This window comes from Corvus cornix, chromosome 3 (assembly GCF_000738735.6).
Source record: "Corvus cornix cornix isolate S_Up_H32 chromosome 3, ASM73873v5, whole genome shotgun sequence".
In the NCBI taxonomy this organism is placed as follows: domain Eukaryota; kingdom Metazoa; phylum Chordata; class Aves; order Passeriformes; family Corvidae; genus Corvus; species Corvus cornix.
This window is the reverse complement of record NC_047056.1, coordinates 36,228,837-36,255,104: the sequence shown is the minus strand read 5'-3', so window position 1 is coordinate 36,255,104 and position 26,268 is coordinate 36,228,837. Positions and strand designations below refer to the sequence as shown.

Here is a 26,268-nt window from a genome sequence, read left to right as displayed (position 1 = left end):
CTAAGTAACATTTGTCAGGAGAATATCCAACTCATCTTTGCATTTTCCATCACCATCACATTTGAAACCTGAATCATCTCTAGTCCATTTTGCCTCTTCAGTGAATTTTATTTTTGAAGAAATGGAGCAAAAAGAATCCTACAAAAGGTCTATATGTGCTGCTTTTACTAACTGATCTAAATATGTTGTTCCATGAAAGGTTGCATCTTTATTTTTCCCTCCCTCTGCTTCCATGTACACTTCCTCACATGCAGAATACCAATCAAAACAACTCAGTCTCCTTCTCCCCAACTACACTGTTCAGAACTATAAAGGGAAATGGTTAAGCACTGTTAGAACAAGGTTCATATCCAAACATATGAACTGCCATAGCTGTTCCTTCTTCCTGTTATAGTCTTTACATTTTCTGAATACACATCAAGAGCTTCTTCAGCTTTTAAGTTGGATGTTCCTAAGTTTTCTCTTGAAAAATCCATCTCATGCCATAACCTTGCAACTAAGAAACACCAAAATATTGTGCGTAGTAAAAAAATTAAATGATAGGGGGGTCCTCTGACATGGACATTGGGATACTGGAAACAGATCTCTAGTCAGAAGTAGATGAAACACAAGCACGTGATGATTGTCTTTCCAACTAGCTCTAAATGTAGATCTGCAGATAAAAGTGAAATGACAGCCCAGTGTCCCCCCTGTGATAAAATTCACAGGGAAGAAGGTCAAAGAAAACTAGAGCACTAGAGAAATCTTCCCTTTCACAGGAAGTCTCATATGTTCCACAAAAAGAGCTGTGTGAGAGGAGTACAAGATTTACGCTTACTGGAGAATTTTCAGTGGAAACGAAAGACTCGAAGCTTCGCATGGATTTTAATGTAACAAACACAAAAAAGCAAGCTCATATTCGCCTGCATGGAATAAAAATGTAATAAAAAGTATGGAAACTTATAGTAAGCTATAAACATGATTCTTTGCTTCTATATAATGCAGTCTGTGACTTAACTTGCATTCATGCAGGTACGTAACTTGCAGAGAAAGGTATGGAAGAAACAAATATTACAAATTAACGCCATTTTCGACACAATGAAAAAATCAACTTGGATCAGGTCTGGCTAGATTTCAATACTTTTCTCCCCTTAGGATTTTCTACTTTCTAATAACAGTACAAAGATATTATCAATCAAATTAGTTCAGTTCTACTTATACAACCAAATTGCAGATGTATCCTGGATGTACAGAATTATATAAGTTTTCTTCCACATTAACAGGCATTGGTGGGCTGATATTTAGTTGGCTTTTAAGAGCTTAACACTCTCTTATGACTCCAAGTGGTATACATATTGTATCCTCATGGAAGATATAGAAGAAGAATATTTTTTATGCTGTTGCCTAATCTGTTTTTTGGGTTGTATTTTGGTTTGCTTTTTTCTTTTCATTTTAAGAGACTATTTAAGTTCAGAAGTGAGCTTTCCTTGGAGGTTCTCAATTGTTTTTTTAGCAGAAGGAAGAAAATAGAGAAGAAAAGGAAACGTCATGAAAAAAAGAAGATACTGTTTTATTTGAAGGAATCAGCTTTCAAGGACTAGTGAAAGGTAAACCACATAAGATATGGCTCCTATTTTCACTTAGAATGGAGCCCAGCCATACAACTGACACTTGTTCTGTTGTGCCAAACACATCACTTATTCTGTGTTATGCTGAAAACAACTTCAGCCAGATTTGACTGTAGTAGCATTGTTTTTTTCAGGTCTGTGGTTTGGACTTACTCCTGAAACAGCATAAGTACAGACTTCCACACCACATCAATGTACTGCATTCATTTCCTAAGGCCCAATCTCAATAGCAATAAATCACAATTTTGGATACAAAAGACTAGACTTTAATTCTTTGGTACCAATGATAAGGATTTCCCTAGTTATTAAACAACAGCAAATTTCTCATTTTAACTGCTAAGCCTCGGGAATTTCACCATTTGTGCCAAGATTCTCAACACATCATGTGATTTTGAGGTTATATCCTGAAAACAGAGAACAGCACCTTTCTTTTTTTTTTTTTTTCCTCTGCACAGGTAGTAAAACAGTGAATCTGGTTTGACAACAGTCAGATATCATATATTAAAAATAGATAATTTCAGGACTGTATGCAGTGGTACACACTATCTGAGGACTTGCAATCTATTTAGTCTCAAGACAAACAAAGCAAATGACTGAAAAAAAGGCTGAAATTTAGAAAAACTGTGTCAGTGGAGGATATTTTCTAACTTGTTGGAATTGGCCATGTGGGAGAAGAAATATGTCGTACTCCCCTTGCAAACTACCACAGTAGGCTCTTAAATCCTCTGCCCTTCATGCTCTACCCCCCTTCAGCCTTGCCTCTCCTCTGACAAAGCGCATTTTTGGAACAGACAGTGCTATAGGTTAACTCATCCTCTGCTGATAGAAATTTATTCTTCCAGGAGACAGTTATGACTTTTAATGTTTCCATTTGTTACTGCTGCCTGTGGCTACAAACAAAATCCACGACTTTTCAATACTTTCTTCAGATTGGTCAATTTTTTTTTTTTTTTTCCAAGTAGTAGTTCTTACTCAGCAAAATCCAGGTAAAACTACACATTAAGATACCCATTTGCTTTTTTCTACTTTGCTTGTGTTAAGTTTTCAGGGCAAATTCACTGCTTCCAAAACTCTGGACCACTGGAAATGACAGATCCTGCATCCTTATGCAACTGACCAAGGGTGGTGGGATTAGTCTGTTCTGCCTGCCTACTTGCATTTATGAGCTCACCACTACGTGTTTTTCTCATACATTGCCAGTGATACGTCCTGTTTATCTGGTCTATCAACAGCCTCTGGAAGAATGCTGCTTTATATACTGTTGTTATCTGATGCCACATAGACTTGTACTCTGACAGCAACTTTTATCTTTAATTCTACAATGATAACTTCAGGACAAATATCCATTTACAATAATTATCCTTTAAATACCTTGACTGAGAATCTTTTGCAGGAAGAGAATATAGGGTAGAAAAAATACTCATTCTCAGACAGATTTGGAGTACAACCATAAAAATTACACAAAACAATGAAGCCTCAAAAAAAAGTGCCCTTCACAGCCTCACTAAAAGGCAACAAATGATTATCTTCCTGGAAAGAACCAATTTAAATGTTTTCATAATTTCTTAAGTTTAACATTAGTCAATGGCACGAGAAGAATAACAGTTGCATACAGATTTACATTGTAAAATGCATATGTTCCATTTGTGAAGCCATCCTATAATGATATTCATTAGTAAAAATCAGCTACCACATTATTTTCTGTAACAGGAACAGTCAAAAAAATTCAGGAATAATTACATGTCTAGACCAGTGATTTATAGTAAGGCTGTCACTGACTTTATTATTCACCTATGTCATAACAAATTACAGATTTTCTATAAAACACCCTCCCAACCTTCAGTCTGTAAGAACAGCTGTCTGTAGAACAGTCAGACACAGCAAAAGAAAAAACCACACAATGCCAGGCAGGGGTCTACAGAGAGTGTCTCTACCTGGTTTTCCCCCGTTTTGGATGCCAGCATCCACCACAGGAATTCTGCCTACCATGGTCTCCATGGTTCAGCAGCCTACATACCGCAATACTTGGTGTTCACAGGTAATGTAACGTGATAATGCAAGAGGCATGCCTCACTTACTGCTTGGTGGGCTAAGGGGCTAGGAGATGGCTGGAGTTTGACAATTTCAGTGAAACTCCTAGGATGGCCTCACTAGTTTCCCCAGAAAGAGCATATTAGCAAGTCTCAATGCTCATTAAAAGACACTTGATTTCTGGTTTCATTCAATTCCTTCCTGACTTCACCAGCAGAAATATTTTGTCTCTTTAAAGAGCTACTGCTCTCACATGCAAAAGCATCAAGATGCTGGAGGCCACCGGCACCCTGGCTTTAAACCTTATGTGCCAAAGTTTAGTTTCCAGGAGCAAAACAAAGCTGCCACCTTCCTTTCAGAGACTGAAGACACAATAGTCCTGAAAGACAACTCACTCCTTAAGCAGTAACCAAAAGTGAGGAAAGAATGGAATAAAAATAGTCACCAATACATTAGCAAGAAAGGAATTAGGGAAGATGAGAGCAAGAGTGAAAGATAAACAAGAGGCAAGCGCTGACAAAGAAGGGCTGAGAGGAACATGGCATGGATGAGTAAACAAAAAGGGAAGCTGACACAAGCACTAGTGACTAATACTAGTGGGGGGGAAGAGTGAGAGACTGCTGGAGAGCACAAAAGAAAATCCTGTCTTGGTGGGCAAAAGCGAATAACATTCCTAAATCTGACAGAGTTGTGCAGAGAGAAGCTATAATCTGAATATTTATTCGAGACAAATGGCAATGTCTGGGATGTGCTTTGACTTGAAAGAAGTTAGAAGCATGAGCTGTAATGGATTAAGACTCAAACACAATAGTCTAGCGTTTGATCAGTTGTATTATGCACAGAAACCACACCAGTTATTAAAATCACTACGAAATTTGGATGAAGAATCATAGAATGGGTTGGGTTGGCAGTGACTCTTAAAGGCCATCTAGTCCAATCTCCCTGCAATGATCAGGGATATCTTCAACTCGATCAGGTTGGCCACAGCCTCATTCAATCTCACCTTGAATGCTTCCAGGGATGGGGCATCTACCACATCTCTGGGCAACTTGTTCCAGTGCTTCACCACCATCTTCACAAAAAATTTCCACCTTGTATCTAGTCTGAAGAAGCTACAAGACATTTTACTTTGACAAACAAAAGAGCCAATCTTTTTAGTTATGTACCTCTATGGTTTGCATCTTCCCAGCTTTATTAGAGCTACAACATACAGAAATAAACACGTGCCTACTATAGATAAGGAAAAGACACAGAATATACAGACACAAAGACACACACTGCAGTTCTTGCACAATAAGCTGTAAGATGAGAACTGTATCCTTACCCCAGCCACTAAATGTCCTGCTTGCTTTTTGACTCTCACTACTTAGCTATTAAGAGCTTCAGACCATGCAAGCTGTTCAAAAACAAAACAATTTTCTAAACATATTTCATCCCTTTATTCCAAAACTGTAAGGCTTTGACAGATATGTATTAAACTAATAAGCAAAGAAAACATCATTTCTAGCAAACAATAAAAAAACCAAATTAGGTACAATACCCAATGCATATGCTTTCCCTCTCCTAGTGTTGCAATGATGAAATCAAACATCTAATCTTACAGCACAGAAAAATCTTTCACAGTCTATTTATAGAAATCTGTAAAAAGTATCTTCTCTCTCATCTTCTGTCTAGACTAGACAGAATTCATTGGAGAATGTGTTGGCCCATGTATTCTGACAAATGTACTTAAGAAAATCTAGCTGACACAAGACATGAAGTCTTTCAAGAAAGAAAAAAGCCCAAGTTCCAATTTAATTAATGCGAGACATGCTTAAGGATAATATAGACAAGACAGCAAAATCTCAAAATGTCAAAATATGTCAACTAATACCTAGTGATGATTTTATTTCAGTTCAGAAAAGGCCTCAAATCTCAGCTTCTCAGAGAGAAAAACATTAAATAGCATAAATATTTTAAAACATTTTTGCAAATTGAAACATGCAGAACATGATGCTTTTAAACATTTTATTGGCCTTTATTTGAATAGTCTTCATAACTAACAGCTCTACTTGCTATGATTAATGCAGCCAATCCAAACATGTCAAAAGTATTTGTTATACCATATTATCATATATGCCATATGCTAGGCATATAAATTATACCAGAAAAAAAGTCTGAAAGTTCTCACAGTAATCATGAGATTCATTTATGATCACACATTGCTTGAACAGTCCACTAAATGAACTGGCATTGCTTCTATTTCCTGATGCAACGGGCTAACCTTCATGAACAGAATATGAACCTCTCTTATTCATGTATTTGCATAACTGGAAATTACTTTTCATAAGGGTCACAAACACTTCATGTGAATTACCTTACAAAGTTTTCCTGCATATTTGATGTTACAAATAAGTACTAAAAAGAACACTTTGCTTTACTGGCATGTAAATTATACCAATAAAAATCTATTTCTGGAAAAAAAACCAAAAAACCAACAGCTGAGTAATGGGGCTCTACTGGCAAGAATAAAAGCTTCCCCCCTTTAGCCATATAATATGTGATCAGTACTTTAATTCAAGCATTCTATAAATACATGTAAAATAAATGTACATACACCCTCCATACAGATGTATTTAAATGTTTCACAGATTAATTTAACCATAACATCTTACTTTCTGGCCAACAGCACATTAAAATTCCATTTTTCTATTTAAATGTGCTGCTTCTGATAAAAGGAAGGAAAGGAAATATTGTAGAAATACCAGAATCAGAGCTGCTTAATCTTGGTCATTCTGCAACCTAGAGGACACCGTGTTTTTCCACAACATACTGAAGCCAACTAATTCCTCATACAAGGGCAGGACAATGTACAAAACCATAACCAGGATCACTGCTTAACACAACAGGATTTACTCAAATGAGGACAGCTAAGCAAGTAAAGGAGTATTTCCATGAATCTAAGCTGTAAGTGTTTCTTTGGAAAGTTTTTCAAAAATAGTTACTCCAAATCTTTCTCAATTACATCTCCTTTCAAAAGTCCATGGTTTATAGACTTAGAACTTGATTAAACATTTTTTTCCTCAAAAACCTTGAACTGTCTGTCAATAAATGTACAAAAGAAAATACTAATTAGAAATCCTTTCCATAGATTGGCTACCTAAAACTTCAAAAGGACAGAAGACCAAAGAGAAAAAAAAATTAAAGAAAGGAAGAATCATTGGAGCCATTTTGGGGAAATAGAAAAAGAAAGTCGTGCAGAAATGGGGTAAGATAGATTTATTGCTTATCAAGTTCATATATACTTTTCCCAAAGCAGCTAGAATAGAATAGCCAGAACTGACATCCAAAAAAACCAAGAACAACAGGACAGAGACATTTTACTCATGAGAAATGAATCAATGAGTATCAGATTTGCACATTTCAGACACCTCGGGAGGGAAGAAAAAACACGTATTTCATGACTGCAATCAACAACTATAACATTGTAGTCAAACCTATCCTAAGGTGTACTAAGTCAAAAAAATCATTACTTGTTCTGTATTTCATCTTTAACATAGACCATAAAGATTGTTTGGTGTACTGATACGAAAAATGTCCTACTTCCAGCTGAAACACAGACATGATATCATCAGAGAAAATTAAACTCAAGCTGCTTAGACACTAGCAAACTAGAATTCAACCACCTTTATTTTTTCAGATGCTATGAAACAAGCAAGATTTGAGTAATATTTGAAGTACTGGGTTTGGAAGAAAACAAATGAAGGGATGATATTTAGGTAGGTAGAGAAGATGAGGGCAAGACATTACAATAGCTATATAAATTTTAAGAATAATTCTTCCTCATATACTGTAAAACAACAAAAAATTTACTTTGAAAAAGGGAGGTTTGGCTCTACTCCTTGTTTAGTTCATCAGCGCCTTGTCCAGCCAAACAGTCAGATCAGAATATAAGTCACTAAAGAAAGTGACTGCTAGTACTGATAACATGTGAACTAATCATCATAACATCATCAAAAAGGGGTTACTAAGCATCAGACAGAGTAGCGAGAACGTCTTATTTCCTTCAGATGATACCTCAGACAGCATTTTGTTGAATAGGGGGTTTAATTTCACCTTCTTGTTGCAATGAAATCTTTCTTGCTGAAGTAAATTATAATAGTTATAACTGGTGAAGGACATGAGAGGGGGAAGGGAAGCCTGGGACATGTCAACTGGCTGTCAGAGAGGCTGCTAGAAAAAAATAAGTGAGCTGCTGATAGATAAAGAGGAAAGAGGAGGGGGAGAAGAAAGGCTGCTGTGGGAAAAAATGTTATTAACTGTCATCAAATTTGCCTGCTTAACTTCTCAAACCCTTAGACAGGCAAAAAAATCTATCAATATTTAAACATGATTTTCATGTTCTTTTACCACTGCAGTTTCAGTGAGCCCACTAAAATCTATTTCTTGAGTAATTCTGTACAGATTATACAAAAGAGCACACTATGCTCGAAAGGAAAGGCTATCCCAAATTTCTTGCTCAGAAAGGCACACAATAAATCAGGAATCATCTCTTGCAAGATATGATGCAAGCAGAGCTGTGGATCCCATGGACTGAGGGAAGAATGCAGACCACAGAGGAGAACAAAGTTGAAAGGGATAAAAGTGTCAATTATGTTGAAATCTGATACTTTGTAAAATAAACCAACTTCAGACAGACTGTTACTTAATCCCAGTTTTGGAATGGAATGCAAGCTTCACCCCTGCCCTGCAACACATGTACTACAGCACACGGTTACTTTACCCTAACACTTCTAAACGCACACAACAGCAGCAAACATAATTGACAACAGCAGGCCAGTCTCCTACCCACAAAACATTGCAAACCCAAGTACCAGACACTCTGTGAATAAGCTTCCAAGAGATCCAGTCGAATCTTTGCACATGCAGCAGAAAGAGGCAGCTTCTCTTTTGCTACACTCAATCTGATTCGCCAGTACTGTGTGATGGGCCAGAACACATACATGCGTTAAATTAGCAAGTCTTTAGATCCTGACATTCCTGCAAAATGATTCAGACTTTTGAATAAAAGTCTTTAGAAGAAAAAAAAAATGAAAGAAAAAAAAAGAATAGCTTTGAATTCATTTACTTAAAAAAAAGTCTCACTAGTAACTAGCAGGGCTTTGCCGAGATAAAGCCTTTACAGTGTTATAATCTTGTAACCAACAGAGGCTATTCAAAATGGGCAACACAGCTTAGAAAAGAAGTGAAAGAAACTTTTTATAAAGCCACAAAAGTTACAGCAGTAGAGACACATGGCACTCTTAATGAGCTTTTCAATACTCTTGCTGCTTATATAACATGAAAAAACTGCAGCCATTTTCTCAGCAGAGAAAAATGCACTGCTCTTATTTAAGCTATATAAACAACTTCTCTTTAGAAACCAAATTGGCATGTTAGTTTTATAGAGTTTTGATAGGAAGGCTTAACATTAAAAATATTGTATGCCGTGATTTGATTGCTCCCTAGTTACACATTAATATCGCAAATGCCATAGAAAAGATGAGAAAAACAAAGCATTTCCATTTCCACCTTCCACTCCCTCCTCCCAAAGCCCCCTTCGAACAGTGAAAAGCAGAAAAAGTATTCATATATGCATATTCATACACACACACACTCAATAAAATGTGCACTGTAGTTCTTCACTGTGATTTTCAAAGGTACCATACAACATTAGCTTCTATTGCACTCAATTAATGCCCACCTCAGGAAAAAAAAAATATATATCCAACCACTCTAAAATTCCTTAGTAAGAACAGTCTCTTATGGAATCAGTAGCTCAACACGGGGGAAAAGCATTCCCATCTGGTTTATCTTTGGAATACATAGTATTCCTTAGATTTTGCAGACTCCTTACACATTCTCCAAGTCCTCGATCAGACCTTGGTATCCCTCACAGTATTACTGGAACAATTTCAGAATGATACATTATTTCTGTTAGAAGAGGGTAAATAACTTCACTTTTGTGGTCCAAGCAAAATACAAGTTACTACACTGGGGTTTTTCCCTCTTTAAGAAAGATATCCTCACCTGTTCAAAGTGTCCACAGACCGAAGAATTGCGAGAGCTTCCTTTTCCCTCTTTCACCACTTAATAAAAAAACTGACTGTTCTACTCTCCATAAATCCTGTGAAGCCTTAGAATTATAAAAAACCAAAGCAACTAAATTTTCCATGGTCCCTTTTATCTTCCTTCTAATCTTCCACAGATTCCAAAGGATACAAACATGGGGCTAAGATATGGGATGCAGAAAGCAAGGCTTCTCCTTCACAGTTTCTGGATACTTTCTCTTCTCAGTCCCCTACAGGTTAGTACTGTTGCTGCCACTCAATGTCCCTTGATCATAACACACTAATAAAGGAAAAAAGTAATATTCTCCCACAGTGGGCTAACTGCACATTTACCACAAAAAAAATTTCTCCTGGACTGTTCAATGGCTTTGACAGATGGAATGGGTAATTTTAAGGACCAGATGCAGCTCCTTAACCTTGGATATTTGTTGGAGTGTCATATTAGACTACGAAACAATGAACTGTTTCCCCAGTATGTAAAATACAAGCTATAGCATAAGCTTTCTATGAAGCTCTAAGAATTTGTTTTGCAGTCTAATCTTATTAGTCTTTTTTTAAAAAAAGGAAACAGAAAAATGCAACACCATCCAGTATTTAATATTTCCCCTATTTCTCTGCAAGAACTGTGTAATATTAAAATTATAACATAAAGGAATATTTATCAGTTCTTAAACAAATGTTTCATGTGTTTGCAGTCCCCTGTTCTAAAATTTATGTTCACATCACAAACATCTTTATAAAGCTTTAAGTGTAATTTTTTTTTTTTTAAATATCATGTACACTTACATAGCACTGTTGCTCATTTCATCTCCTCTTTGGTATACTGTCTGAACTGTATTACCTATTAGAAATAATGCAAAACCCAAATATTTAATGGAAATTATTTTAAGGCTTACTTTTGCTCATTTCCTAAAAGGATTTTTTTTCTAAAAGAAGTATTTTGGCCACTGATTTACAGCTCAGTGAAGTACTTGTGTAGTTCTAGGGAAAAACTGCTGACCAATATAAAATACAGCAGAACTTCACAATTGTATTTTTACATTGAAAACAAACCACTGAAATTAAAGAAGGCAAGGAAGCACATTAGGCATTGTAAAACTAACTTGGGGACCTGGGAGAAAACTAAGCAACAAAATCTCAATGTAAAAGCAGCATTGATTTAGTTCTTTGGTTTCTTGCATTGTCTAGTTCCTACATCCTACAGAAAGCTCTGGGGGAAAGTTTTACCGAAAGGAAGAAACCAGCAATTTTACCAGAGAAGCACTGAATCTCACTACTGGTTTACTGTCCTACCTTCCCTCTCTTAAAAATGGCTTTCGAATGCAATATTCAGTTAGGTAATCAGAAAGTTCACCAAAGACCAACTGTATAACTGTGTCTCCGAAGAGAATTTTGTGATGCTTGATTTCTAAAAAATATCTTAGCTTTCTTCGGAGACCAAGTGCTTACCATAATAAAATTAATTTTTAAAAATTATGATTTTTTCCCTACACTATTAAGCATGAGTAAAATAACATTTAATCCCCCTCAAAAAGTAATGCTTTATTTTGTCTTTAGTCTTATGCTATAATGTAGAATGCAAGCTACATTACTTCTCATGTAAAGGTACTGCATCAACAACTGAACTATAAGCAGAAAAAAAAATCAAGTGCATCTAATTTCACTTAAGGATAAACATCTCAAAAGTTGAAATATTATGCTGATGGGTAAAGAGATTTGACTAGAATACCTCAAAATTTAAGTCCAAATTCTTGTTACAAGAGCTGCTATCCCAGCCAATGGAACTACATACACACCTCACAACTAAGAAAGCAACTCTTAGTTACAAAAGATGGTGCTTTTAGGACAATAGCAACTATTTCCAAGTGACTTTAGTAAATGAAAAGCAGCAATCCTTTTGTAATTGACTGCAGTTGCCAAGCAGTGAATTAATAGTGTTATTTTTAGTATTATAAGCTATGTTAATAGATACAGATATAGATATACAGATATCTCTTACAGATCCAGTAATTTTCAACTTTTACAGATATAAAAGGGAGTTTAGAATGTCAGTTTTCCAAACTGCACCTAGTACAAGGCAGGACAACATCATCTACTTGAGTTCAAATTGATCATCCTCTCCCTCTCATACTACCTAGATCTTTATTCTCTCTGCTCAAGAGAAACTGCATGTCACACGCATTTATTTTGCGGTGTCCAAAGCAAGAGGATCTCTTGATGATCCACAGATTAATTAAAAATGCCTTGTAATTTTTCAAGTTTCCTAAGATAACTTGAAATGCCGTGCTTTTTTGAGGAAACAAGAATTTCAGAAGATATCAGATGAATGCATGACAACCATCTAACCAGCCTGCAGATTTAGGAATCCACATGTAGGCTGAGAAGATGCCTGCTCACACACACACACACACACAGAGCAGTTTGATGCTAAAGAAATTACTAGAGCAGCATTGATATAGTGCTCATTTGCCTACTGTTTTGGCAGCACCAAAGCTTGGTAAATACCTTAAATACAAGTGATAACAGCTACGGTGCCATTTAATTTACTCACTAAATTAGTTCCTAGCAGTCACTGTAGGAACTAAGCCTGTGTTAACATGGACACAGAACATTCCTACTGCCAGGGAGCAGTGATGGATTTGCCTCAGTGACTCAGATCTAAGATACAAAAGAGCTCAGAGATTTCATCATGAAATTCTGCAGTGACTATTCACAATTTTAGGTCAGATGCAAATACCACAAAAGGTACATTTATTGAAAAGAACTCATGTAAGCTAATATCTTGATTCCTGGTTTTGGCTTCCAGGAAAGATCTGGGATGGTGTTATTACAGTTCATACTTGTTCTTGTTTATGTCTTGGGAGCATAGGTCAAAATAATTCTAAGATTCAACTATGTCCCTACATCCAATTAACTTGGAAACATTAAGCAAAAGTTTAAAGAACACTACTCTGATACCAAAAATTATTATTATTTACTCTAATGTTTAGACTACCAGCTACTTCTTTATGTCACTGCTGTTCAATAAATTTTGGATTGCAGTGAGATCTACATTTCTGTTCATCTATTGCCATCATATTGCCATCTTCTTTTTTACTACTCTGAGCACAAAGTGATAGGGAAGCCTACACAGATCTCTCAGCTGTTTCTCTGGAGATCTAACCTGATAGTGGCTGCTGATCTTACAAGTGTGAAGCAAGCCACAGCTGACTTAATAAGTCTATAAAAATATAAATAAATAAATGAATGAAAACATAAGCTCCCCATAGTCAATGCAGTAAAATAATTAAAGAATAAGTTAATCAGCTGTCCTGTGATTTTTGAGGGATCAGCCACTAGATGGCAGAAAAATGCAGTTTAATTTTCCCATCATGATGAAGAATCCACCCAACAGATCGCTTACATCTGATGTAACAGGTAATATTATCTGTCAAGCAATGTCAGATAAAGGATGACAGGAAGGCTGATTATCTTTCTTCCCTAGTGCACAAGCTACCTTGACTTCTTCTAACCTGCTGTAAAACTTTAAAAATACTTAAATGTTGGAAAACTCACGTGTTAAAAGTTAAACCTCACACCTACTTTCATTATTCTAGAAAGGACACCTCTAAAGGAGTTGGGTCAATTTTGTTAAAGATGTTCTATTATCAGAATATCACTCCATTTAATATTAAAATGATAGAATATATGGAGAACTTGCAAGATTCAGATATATAATGGCTGCTTTTCCACTCAAGAATGATGTGAACAATAGTGGGTAGTGAGGAGACTGAAGCAAAGGCTATACAAAATAGTCCAAGGAGTTTGGAAATAAGAGAAGGAAGATTCTGAGTTTTCACAGAAAACCCTATTTCTACAGTTTTATAGGCTGCTTTAACATTATTTTAACAACAAAATGGCAGGGTTTGTTTTAATGAAATTACATGCACATCTTGAAACTTCATACATTTGTATTAACGTTACTTTTGCGGGAAAAATTGTACTCTCATAGTTTCAGCATTTTTAAAAAAAGCTTATAGTACTCAGTACATCAGTTTGGTGTCACTGCTGCAGGCTTTTTCTATGTGTATATTTCCTTACTTTGCATGTATTTATTATTTCTGTAATCTTTTGTTCTCCTTTAATGGTCATCATTCTTTAATATTCTTACTGGATACTTCAATGACTACAATAAGAAAGGAGAGTGGACAGCCTCATTTTTTCTACATTTCAACTTTTTTCTATTCTCTATTCCTACCTTTTGGGAGACAAAAAAAATGCCCAAGGCCAGAACAAAACTGTAGTTCAAAACAAAATACTTCACAAAATGAGAAATTGTATCACTATAATCATTGTAGTAACGAAGAGAAAACCTACAAAACCCAAACTGTTTTACAGCAATTCACTCAGTTCCCTCATGCATGCCCTCTTACACGTACTGTATTAGCAGAGGGACCTAAACAAACATTACTTTTAAACCAACCTATTTCACATTTGTCTAGTAAGATTAGGATTATCTTTTTTACAGATAGAATCTCCTTTTACAAAAAACCCTCAGCTAAACATTACCATAGTTAACCTTAGGTTACTGTTCTTAGTCCAGCTCAAGATTCTAGCTCAAGTGAAATCAAAGGGGTTTTTGCTGAGATCCGACAACGTACTTTTTCAGATGACACTACTACAGCAACACAGTCTCGGACTGCAAGGCTTGGGTAGGAGAGCAAGCTGTCTTTACTGAACCTGAACTTAAGCCTAACATTGCGGAAAGTAAGCAAGAAAGAGAACATAATGACAAGCCTTTCATCCTACACCCTCCCACCTAAATTAATGTTAAAAACCCCACAAAAGCAGAAAAGATCAAGGAAGAAGCAAATTGTGTTTAGTCTTAAGTAAAAAAAAAAATTACATAAAAAAATACTGAGAATTTTCAAAGCTTCATTTGAAGTTACAGATTTGTTCTGGAGCAAATCAGCCACCGAATTGGGAAGAAACGTGTAAAAGCAGAACATCTGATACAGACTGAATAAATCGGAGAGTATAAAGCTGAAATTTCTTTAGAACTCCTCTTGAACATTTTTTAAAGAGAAACACTTTTACCACTAGTGTCCCAAGAGGAGTTTGCTGTAGAATTATACAGTTGCATATTACGTTATAATTCACACAGTGAATAAAGCTTAAAAACGCAAAAATTTCTGTGTGTTTTGTGGTGAAATTTCCTGGTTAGTGTGACTGACAGGTTACTGCTTGGTACTTAAATATTACGTGAAAACATGTTTACTAAGAATGCCAGGTAAGTTACTTACTGAAGTAAAAGCCAGAAGTTCCTCTTCAGTTAATTTGTGTATTGGATTGTTCTTTTGGAAGTCTATACTGTAAAGAGAAAAAAAAATAAAACAATGCTGATTTCATCGTTAGAATTACATTATTCAGAACACATTTTTCAAACTTGCAGAAATCTTCTGGAAATGAAAAATGGGAGTATGGTATGTGCAGAAAATGACCTAGACCTAGAAACAGTCACAGAAATAAAGAACTGTTTAGGGGACCAAGTATTTTATAAGAACCTTTGCAATACCATCCTCAAGTGAAATGTCTTACTTGGTTTAAGCTTATGGGAATAACAATTTCACAAATCCTAAAAAGTTTTAAATCCATTGTTTGTTTTTACAGAGATCTGTTTCAAGTTTAAATCCTATAACTAATTGAATGCAGATTCTGCAAAGCAAAAAACTACTAATGCTCAAGAAGTGCTGAAGGGTAATCTCAGACAAACACCCTCTTTCTAGTCACTCAAGACATATGATCACATTAGTCCATCTCTCACTGACCAGCATTACCATGACCTTGAAGTATTCACAGGGGGAAAACCAGAAGAATACGCAGAGGTGAGAATTAAAATTATTTTATTCAGAGTTGGATATGCTTACAGAGATGATAAAGAAATATGGCTTACAACTCTGTGTGGATGCATGTTCTCCTTAGACAACAGCTCCCCAACACTTTCAAACATACTACAAAGAGACAGCACCAAATTGCACAAAAACCAAGAAAAGCTGTAATTCAAGCTCCCTGTTAAAACCAAAGATACCAAGTGAAAATATATCCTAAACTGTACCACAGATGATGGATCATCACCAAACCCATATAATGGCTGTATACATAAGCCCAAATTTATCACACTAAATTCTGCAGCAGGCTTCATATTCTAGGCTAAAATTGCAAAGATACTTACTGTGGTAATAGGTTACAGACTGAAATTACGCTCTCTACATTACGTAACTTACTTTGGAGACAAGACTTTGCCTCGTTATTCACGCATGATTTCTTCTACTTGAATGCACACAGACTACTCAAAACAATTTCTAGAAGAAGACTTGAGAGTCTTCCAACTCTTCTTCCTGCACTACAAACCTCTAACTTCAGACAGATGGTTATGTAGTCTGTTCCCATGATGGAGGTTCCATACACACTTCACACCATTTATGCTGATATTTCAGCAAGCTATATGAGTATGGCCATAAGGACATAAAGAAAAGTTTATTAACTATTGCTTCAATATATTTTCCCTCACCTCCCCACATTAAAAAAAAAAACCCAAACCGCTATGCTGTTGGTGTTTTCAAAGGTTTAGACAACATGGCTAGGAAAGACATTCTTTATATATATATATATATGTCACTGTTTCTTCCCTTCCTTGTGAACATTTTCATGCAAACAGGAAAGTAATAAAGGATTTCACTGCTTCAGTTACTTTTTTCCATATCTAATGTCAGCTGCTAGCAGAAAGACTTCTAGTTGGCTTGATGTAGTCAAGGCAAGTCACTAAACACTGGTCACTAATACAAATGTGACTTCAGGTAAACAATAGCAATGGGGGGAGGGAGACGACCAAAAACAAAGAGGAAAAAAAGGCAGCAAGAAAAGTTCTAGTATTGTATCAACTCAACAGCAGTCAGGCAACCAGAATGCTAAATGACATGACCACGGCTTTTGAAAAGCACAGGTTAACCAAGGCACAGTTAAATTTTGACAAAAGTGGAACTTATTTTTCATCATCCTAAAAATACATTGATTCAAGCAGAAAAGATTAATCCTCTTCTTACTCTAGATCAATTTTTGTCACAGCTTTTTGAAGCACATAGATGCAGCTCTTCCAGATCAAAACAGTGCTAAAATAGATCTCTGATTTCCATTTCTGCCACATCCATTTACAAAGCTTGAAGACAAATAAGTACAGAAATGTAAGTCTTGAAAGACAGGAGAACAAGTAAATTGTTTTAATTATTTTCCATACTGAATCAAATCAAATTTAAAGCTATAATTTGAATCTGAATCTAGAATCGAGTTATACCCTGGTTTTAAGCATTTCTAATGACAGTGTTAGTTCTTGTCAGACTACTTTATGGAAATTTCATTTCTATGACCTGTATCTGTTCTGGTTTCAAGGACAGATTAACTGGTTCATCCCAGAGAATTTCAGGAGCTGAAATCTGAGAGGAATTCAGGATCTACTGTGTAAGACCTATGATGAGGGATCTTTTCATAACAATATGAAGAGAAGTCACTAATCATCACATCATTCAGTTTTGTGATGTATTTTCTGTCCACTCTTGAATCTTGTCTTAAGAAGTTTATTGAAACAAAAGAGGGAAAGAAAACAATGAGAAACAGACATTCTTTAGACAGATAAAACAGAACCTTGGAGTAAGATGTACTGTGCGCCAGAAAAAAGTATTGTCTAGTAAATCAGCAGAAGTTAGTTGTCAATAGATTACAATCAATTCTTAAATCTGATTAATCAGGTCTACCTTGACAGCTTAATAGATAAAGTATCCAGCTTAACTAACGAGTTGTATACTTTGGGACTCAGTGAGCCATATTTGAAACAGTACAATTAGTGGCAAAACAAAGTATCGCTTTTTGGATTATGACTACCTACTTCTGTTTCAAGAACTGATTTTGAAAGCTGAAAATTGTTAAAGAACATCACTAAAGCTATTAAAAATAAAACAGCTTACAGGAATTCTACAGCTAACTTAATAATTATGAAATGAAACATTTACCCTCCAGAACTGCAGTCCTCATGCATGAAAGAAAACCACAAAATCTGCTATAGCCAAGGCTTGAGAAGAACGTTTAGCTTAAAAGCCAATGATAAATTTAACATGTCTATGCTTCCCACAAACTGACATACCAATAGGTGGTATGGACACCAAGGGTACAGCCAACAATCCAAGCCTAAACTCTACTCGGTTACAAGAAGAATAATTCTCAAAGCTGGCATCCTACTACATCATCCTTTCTGCAGTGGCTGGATATCAAATCTTGTCTCTGTCGCTGACCAAGACAGCTTCAGATGATTAATGTTATCCCACCCACTGAATGGCATTTGCCATTCCTATAGGGAAGCAACACTGAATTTTGTTTAGTCAGCTGTCTTTAGTTTTGTCTTGCCTTGAATCCTGCCAAACTCATATATACACACAACTGGCAGCCAATATGGTTCCTAGCCACTGTTCAGAACATGACAGTGGTGATTTCAAAGTCAAACACTGTGATCAAGAAACCTACTGTGCAGCCAGCCAATGTAGAACTCAAACTGCACGCTTAAAAAAAAAAAGAAAAGAAAAAAGAGCAATAGGCAATTTAAAATTTCCTTCAGAATGGAGGGAACAGGAAGGATTATATAATCTGAACCTAAGACGACGCTGTGTTAAGAAATGAAGTCCTCACAAAAATGGTCCTCAGGAAGGGAAAAGCTTTCCTTTGCTTGAGGCAGTGTGTGAAAGACTAAAAGTGAGTGAGCTAAGAATTTATGTCAACCCATTGTTCGCTATATGGTCCTCAAACTGGATCAAATAGATTCCATCATTTTGCAACTCACAGACCAGAAAAGCACTTTGAGAGTGAGTGATGAACACTGCATCAAACTCACCAACTGACTATACTATACTTCCACATGCCATACCTTCTGATCCTTAGATTTCAAGCTGATTTTTGTTCTTCTACGCTATTTCCAAAACCCATGTAGCAAATAATTTCTAAAAGCTGGGGGGAAAAAAAATGAGGTGCAAAACCACAAGGACTTCATACTATAGCTTTTAGCTACCAACGGACAAGTATTCCCATGTCACTGAATAGCAGAGCAGTGTATTGCCTGATGGTTGATCCCCACAGACAGCTGGCAATTGCAGATTCTGAAGTATGCTTCCAAAATTTACCAAAGTGCTATCACTGCATGATAGCTTATGCCAGCTGACACTTGAAATGTAATTAACCTGAAGCACAAGGAGTATAAAGCTTTTTAAAGATAAAACAACACAGCTATTAAAGAAATATTGCTGAAATTTTGAACTGGACACTAATGTTCACTCTGAAATAATTGAAATGCTATCTGTGTATAATGCAAATCTTTTAGCCTTTTAGCCAGACTATATAATAAAGAAGGAAAAAAGTCCCATCAACTCACCATTTCATTATTTCATTGTCACAGTGATTCATACAGTTGCTTGTTTGGGGTTTTTTTTGAAGTAACCATAAGCTAACTCACCATATTCCAAGGATTACAGCAAGCTCTTCTGCGCACAAATCAGGTACCTGGTACTGATCAGCATCTGCTAATTTTATCTCATTAAGCACTGTGTCATCATTTAAATCATAATTCTGTGGGAAGAGAAAAAGAATATTTTAAAGTAGATAGAATTATGCCTTCAAAATAGGAAAAAATATAGAGTTCTTCAGAAAAGGATAATACTACCATTACAGAAACTCACCATGGAAAGCAATTTACCGTTACGACAGAATAACTAACTAATGAAGACAGTACAAGGAATTATCACCCAAAACACTTTTGCTACAAATATAGTTTCTTGTGCATGAGAAACAGCATTCAGAGCAACTTTAAGGCTACCTAATATCAACTTCCTATTTAAATAAGGGCTGAAGGCAGCTTCCCTTTTCAAATTGTTGCTCATAGAATTATGAACCATTTCATCCTCTCTTACACACATACAGACAACTGAAACAGATTAGTGTTATGGTCACTAATGCAGTGCTCAGGCTAGGCACCTTAGACCTCTGGGAATTTATGGATTTCTGTTTAAGTAGCAGCAAAACCCAACCATGTAAAGTATGACTTCTGGCAGTAAAGGTAAATTCCTTACAGGGACTTTTTTTTTTTTTGGTAAAAGGAGCTTGGTAAATTGAAAAAAAACCCAAAAAAAACGCAGACTGGAAAGACTTCACTGAGCCAGCACATTCTGAAAACGTTTGTTCCCAGACAACTACTTGTGATTTTCCATAACATTTCCTCTGGAACATGCTTTTTATTTAAAGAGTCCATTTTTAAAAAAATTTTTTTTAAATTTTTTTTATTTAAAGAGCTCACTGTCCACCATTTAACTTGAAGATGAAAATATAATCTATGGCTGAGACATGTAAATTACTATGTGCATAGAATTTTTGTTTGTTTGAAAACAACAAAAGATTTCCTTGGCTGTAAGCAAAGCTGTAATACTACTTCTTCCCTTGAAAAACAAACCCAAACCAAAACAATTGGTCCTGAAACCAATTATCATACCACTGGTTCTTAGTTACCAGTAGTAGTATTTACAATCTATTAAAAACAGATAATGGATTTATATTAACAGTTTTTCAAATTTCCTATTAATTTCCCTTCAGTGTCCCAGTAGTAGCTGTTTCTCATTCATATCTTCCGTTGGCAAGGTCAAAATGAAGGTCCACAGAAGAACAAAGAGCAAACAGGAATGCTTTGAAGTGGGTTATCTGCATTCATCACCAGTATTTTATCACTACATAAATGAAAGGAAACTGATTTGACAGAGAATGTGAAGAAAACAAGCTTTTTTTATTTGAAGTGGATAAAGAATATATTCGCAGTTTTAAAGTCAAACTCAATACCATAATTTTCTTCTCTTCCTACATTAGACTATGCAAGGATTATCTACCACTTCAGTGGAAAATTATTTTAGAACTAGTATAATGATACTTCATTATGTGTAACATAAATTACAAATTAATTAATATGGCAATTAGTTAAAATTTCCACCTTCAGGCCTACATAATTTTTAAAATCTAACTTGTATAAATAGTACTAATTACTTTAGCTTCACTGTGAATATTGATCAACTGAACTGTACTGCAACCATACGCCAGAGCTTTAAAGCATGACTTCCATTCCTAGATATAAAAAGAACTTCCACATTCCCCCAAAATATAAAAACAGCTCTGAATTTTTAAAAACTAATCAAACTATTTAAACATATCACTTCATATCAAGGGTCTTTATGCATGACCTCAAGCCTGAGGCTTTCCTTTCATAGAAACTGACCTGGGAGCAACGTTTTGAATTTACAGCCTTAAATACTTATTTTGAAATGTGAATAGTTTTGCCTCTAGCGCCACCTGAGATAACATAATTGCTCAGCACCAGAGGGAAAGATGAAGCCCTTGACCAGAAACCAGCACAGCTACCAATCCAACTGTCAGACACATTATTATTTTGATTCTATTTTAATTGAATTAAATTACTCTCTGCTTAATTGCAAAATAACTTGTTCAGTCTTCCTACTGAACAAGACTAAGGGGAAAACTCTAATATCATAGAAGTAAGCACCCCAAAACAGGAGATGAACATTAGGCGGGAGCAGTCTCAAATTGGCCTTTATCCAAACTGTCAGAATTTATAATTTTCTTAGGAAATTTTCTGCTCATCCAGGATAAATCCTATCTTGAGACAAATGGAGCATTTTCCTTTATCTGCAAATGGCAAATGTAAAATAACAACTCAGGAGAGAACTGGAAGAGAAATTCCCTATTACAATTTAGCTTTCCATATGCATATGTTAATTCTGTGGAGATTCTCAGCACCTCTTGAAGACTTAACTTCTATGTATTTGCCATGGATAGTCTTTTAAAAGTATACAAGATACAACAAGTATCCTCCCTAAACTTAGACAGGGATGCAGGGATGTCATTGGTAGTTTTTGGCAGAAGAAAAATAGCATTAACTCCAATTTTAGCTAAAATAACTTCAAGATACACTCAAAGCCAACAAATTTGAAACCAGACCTGGCAAAAGAATCACTAGGATTCACTGCTAAAGTTAATTACATTGCACTGACAAACTACATTACTAAGTTGTATTTTGATACCACATTATCAATAAAAACATGCTTGGAAAAGAGAAAAAAGCCAAAACCCTTTAACTTGTAATTCAATGCACACACAAATTGAAGAATATACTTAGTCAAACCTGGTCTAATACCTGTAGCAGAACACTCACACAAATTAATAAAATGTCTGAACTTGAAATACCTCCGGTTTTCCTCAAAGCAGCACATGGTTTTACTACAAGATTTTCTAAAATTTGACACAGAGAAGATGCAGAAATAAAAAGTACTGATTTTTTAAATTTTTTTTTTTTTTTTGAGAAGTAGACTGTGGGGACAGAAAGCCTCACTTTCTTTAATGAGGAGCCTGAGTAACTTACTACAGAATTACATGACACAGGCACTCAGATTTGCACAAAACACAACTCCTTCCCTGTAGCCAAAACCTCTTGTTTCTAGCATCACCTTTCTACTTTTCCAAAAGCATAGATATGTTTACTTTCTCTAGCACTATTTTCAAGCTACACTCAGTAAAATTTTAGTAGGACAGTATGGATCACATCAAGCCTGACTGCCTGATTTTTAAAGGTTTTAATTACCCTTATTTCTTTCTAAATTCTCTGCTAAACTTACATGAGAAGCTCTGTGTCTGTTCACTGAAAGCACATATGAGTAGTATTTGATTAGCAAGGATAAAATATTTAATTCTGAGTTATACCTACAGCCTAAGCCAGTGTAGCCATTTTTATTGAAATGATGAAATAATTTTATTCCAAACTAAAGTCCTTATCAGAAATAGACTAGAAAGGCAAATGCTTCAGAAAGTTGTGAATAACTGGGAAAAAACACTCATACAATATCCCAGTTAGGAACTCTGAGAACAGTGCATGCCATCATTTAGTTCTAAATAAGTTGTAACTGAAGACTATAACTAACTGTGACATTCACCAGGCAGCCTCCCTGAGCTCTCACTATCCTATAAGGGTTGGTGTATGTAGTGCTATCACAAGCCTAAGTCGTGACACGTGTAATCAATCTCATTTCATCAAATCAAATGCAACACCAAGGACATGCTAACAGGCAGACAAAAAAAAAAATCTAGATTAGTCTAGATTTTTTTTTATTAAAGATATTTATGCATTCAATTTAGAAATAGAGAAGTAGTGACAATTTTTTTGCTTAAGATCCCTGCTTGACCAGGAAGTCTATCAAGGCACAACATTTTTTAATAAAGGCTTTCCTACTTTATGATCGAAAGTTTATACTTCATGCCTCAATTTATCTCTGGCTTCTTTAGCAAGTTCAAATAACTTTATATCTCCTTAGGAAGGAAAAATATCATTCCAAGTCAATTCAGTGATTCTCCAGCAATTTATAATTGAAGTCATCATGCACACCCTTAAGATCAGTAGGACCAACTCATATCATTCATGCCATAGGAATAAGTAGAGTAATTTCCTATCTTTGCACTGTAACTGAATACGTCTGTCAGTCTGTAGGAATCTGTGCAATCCTTGTGCAATCCTGTGATGCCTTGCAGGCTATTTTGAAAATCTGCCTCTCACCTGTTTTCCTAGCTCCATCATTCTTAGTCACTAAAAATGAATGCATGAACTGTAGAAGATCATATTTGCAAACATGTTCTTAGTTGAGTAGCCACATCTGTCTTGCAGACATTCATATGTTGTTCTACCCCATGCCCTTTAATATTAGGCAAATTACTGCCCCACAGCTCTTCCAAAAACTTTCAAAAACCTCAGCTAAGTTTCTCTAGGCACAACACACTTTTCCCTAGCAAACACCCAACAAAAGCTTCAGAACACTTTCATTTTAAAAAATTAAAGCAATTCTTCTAAGATACATACTATTGTTAAGCTTTCTAGAGGTGTTGGAGCTGGACTTAGTTCACTGTGAGGAAGGAGGAATTCATCTGGTCTTTGGACATCCAAAATAAGCTGTGCAATGTATTTTTCTTGAAATCGAGTTCTCTTCCCCAAAGCACCTACAGAAAATATGTTTATATTAATGAACACTAAAAACCAGTAATCAAATCACATACTAGAGAGCTGCTAAAAAAAAAAAAAAAACAAACAGACAAAATGAAGAAATACATTGAGAATTAACCTATGAAATTTAGCAGTGGTTTAACTCTGCTTGATCTCTTTGCAGTGAACTACATGTGTTCTCACTGCCAGCTGAGACATACAAAGTAATACACGTTACAAACACACAAACACAGCTATATAGGTCTTGCAAAGCTGATTTTAGTTAAATTCCCCATAACCCAGCATACTGAAAACTCATAGTCATCAAGTTTCATCAGTTCCCTGCTTATTCCCAAGCAATAAACCAGAAACAATTGTTCAATTCGCCTGCTAGAAGTTAGTGACTACACGGAGACATTTAGGCAAATGAAAACCCCATAATATCTTACAGGCCATCATTTTAAATATTTCAAATCTTCATTTGAGGAGTTAGGTCTTTAAAGAAGGATCACGGACATGATGTTACCAGAATACAGCATGTAAGATACTGTAAAAGTTATATTGGGAGTGAGTGACACCGCAAACCAGTGAAGGCTGTATAATGAATTAACCAATATTCAGAATGCCCAACATGAAATTCCTCTCAGTGTTGTTTCTTCAGTTCTTTATGGTACTCACTGGCAATTTCGATTAGTTTTTAAAGGGGTAACTGACATTTATACCAAATTGTAAGGAAAAACGTGTCTGTTCTTCCTCTGTTAGCAACTTGTTTGCAAAATGCAATCAGAGAAATAAAAACTTAATTTCAGGACAGTAACTTTAAATAACAGAATCCTAACCAGAGGAGCTAAAGATTATGGAGCTAAAGATTACTCTATAAAATTTGGAGGTTTGCTTGTTCATTATTACTGTGATACAATGCTCAGACAGTGTGAAATGGAAGAGAGATAATCCACTGCTGCTTTTGCAGAACTAATTAAGATCACGTAAAGGTCTTATTTTCATGATAATTTTGAAAAACTTTCAGTATATAAAATCTTTGAAGTAAAGATGATTGAGTGCTCATGTGACAAAGGCCTGAAGATGAGGCCACTGTCCGTAAGGATCATCCGGCAGAGGCACTGAAATAGCAGTCACCCATTTTTCCTCCTGAAAGTGGAAAGAGATGAGTAGGGAAGCCAGAAATTAAACTGATTTCTCCTTTTCTGCCAATTACCCCTTTTAGTGGAAAAGCCCTGTATTAAGAGTTTATGAAGAAATGAAAAAGGTTCTAAAAATATCACTTTAAAAATCACACAGCACACTGCAGAGAAGAGACACAGAGAGAAATACTGGCTAAAGATTCATACTAATTTTACATAGTAGCCTTCAATTCTCTATTTTAATATTGCCTGAAAATCACTATGCTGTAATTCACTTCCTGTTATGTCTTACTGCCTAAACAGCTGAAGGAAACACTGCAAACTTATTCTGGATTCCAAAAAATTGCTTACTACCACTCAGAAATTGTGATTTGTTTATGCTCTCATATGCACACACCTCCCATCCCATTTTTAAACCTAAGAATTCCTTACTATTACAGGGACAAAACACTATTTTTACTTGAAAAATATGTATCACATGTGTTAAAGCTGAGAAAAAATTTGGTTGGTTTATATCACCATGTATGGCAGTGTTCAAGGCCAGGCTGGATAAGGCCTTGAGAAACCTGCTGTACTGGGAAGTGTCACTGTCCTTGATCTTTAAGGTTGTCCCTTTCAACCCTTAACATTCTGTGGTTCCATGGTATATCCTCACAAAGTAAAAGGAATCTACACAAAAACTTTCTGTTTCATATCAAAAGTTCCCGGAGATACGTTACTGGGCATGAAAAGAATAAACAGATCTCAGAGTTCAGCATTATTAATCCTCTAGATCTGTTGATCTTAAACTTATTTTGGATTACTACCCTTCAATTCACTAAATTTATATGCAAGAAGGATCACGGTGTTCTCTTTTACTGGAAATCGTTTTGTAGAGTTATTGATGGTTATGACTCATTGTGAGGGACATAATGATGCTTTTTAATAAAAGATGAACACAATACATACTTGGATTAATGGGACTTAAAAAAAGTACACAAACCAAGTATAATTTTGTCACACATTACTGAAATAACTTTGGAAAACATTGGTCCTAAAATCTGTTTTAAGAACAATATCTATTTCCATGCTGTAATACAATACTCAGCTAGTAAGGATTACAAACATTAATGCACATAAACCTCTCAAAATCCTTTCCTAAAAAGGAAATTCCTCCCAAAAGCCTTAAAAATGTCTTTGCTAGAGATTGAATTTTTACATTAAACTGAAGTCTTTTTTGATGATGTAACATTCCTCCCATTTAGCCCAAACATGCACGTCAAATGAGTTTGTCTAGAATGCCAACAATTCCCACACGTTCAGTT

General features: G+C 35.6%; 1 protein-coding gene across 2 annotated transcripts in view; it reads right to left on the bottom strand.

Annotated features, from left to right (window-relative positions):
• Nucleotides 1-26,268, bottom strand: part of TTC27 (tetratricopeptide repeat domain 27) — a 114,093-nt gene that overhangs the window by 64,436 nt on the left and 23,389 nt on the right. For both annotated transcript variants that reach the window (XM_039569466.1, XM_010391695.4), the window contains exons 7-9: nt 23,703-23,839; nt 19,257-19,369; nt 15,010-15,076 (exon numbers count right to left, since the gene is read on the bottom strand). In XM_039569466.1, coding sequence (XP_039425400.1) covers nt 15,010-15,076; nt 19,257-19,369; nt 23,703-23,839 — 317 coding nt within the window. The remainder of the gene's footprint in view (nt 1-15,009; nt 15,077-19,256; nt 19,370-23,702; nt 23,840-26,268) is intronic.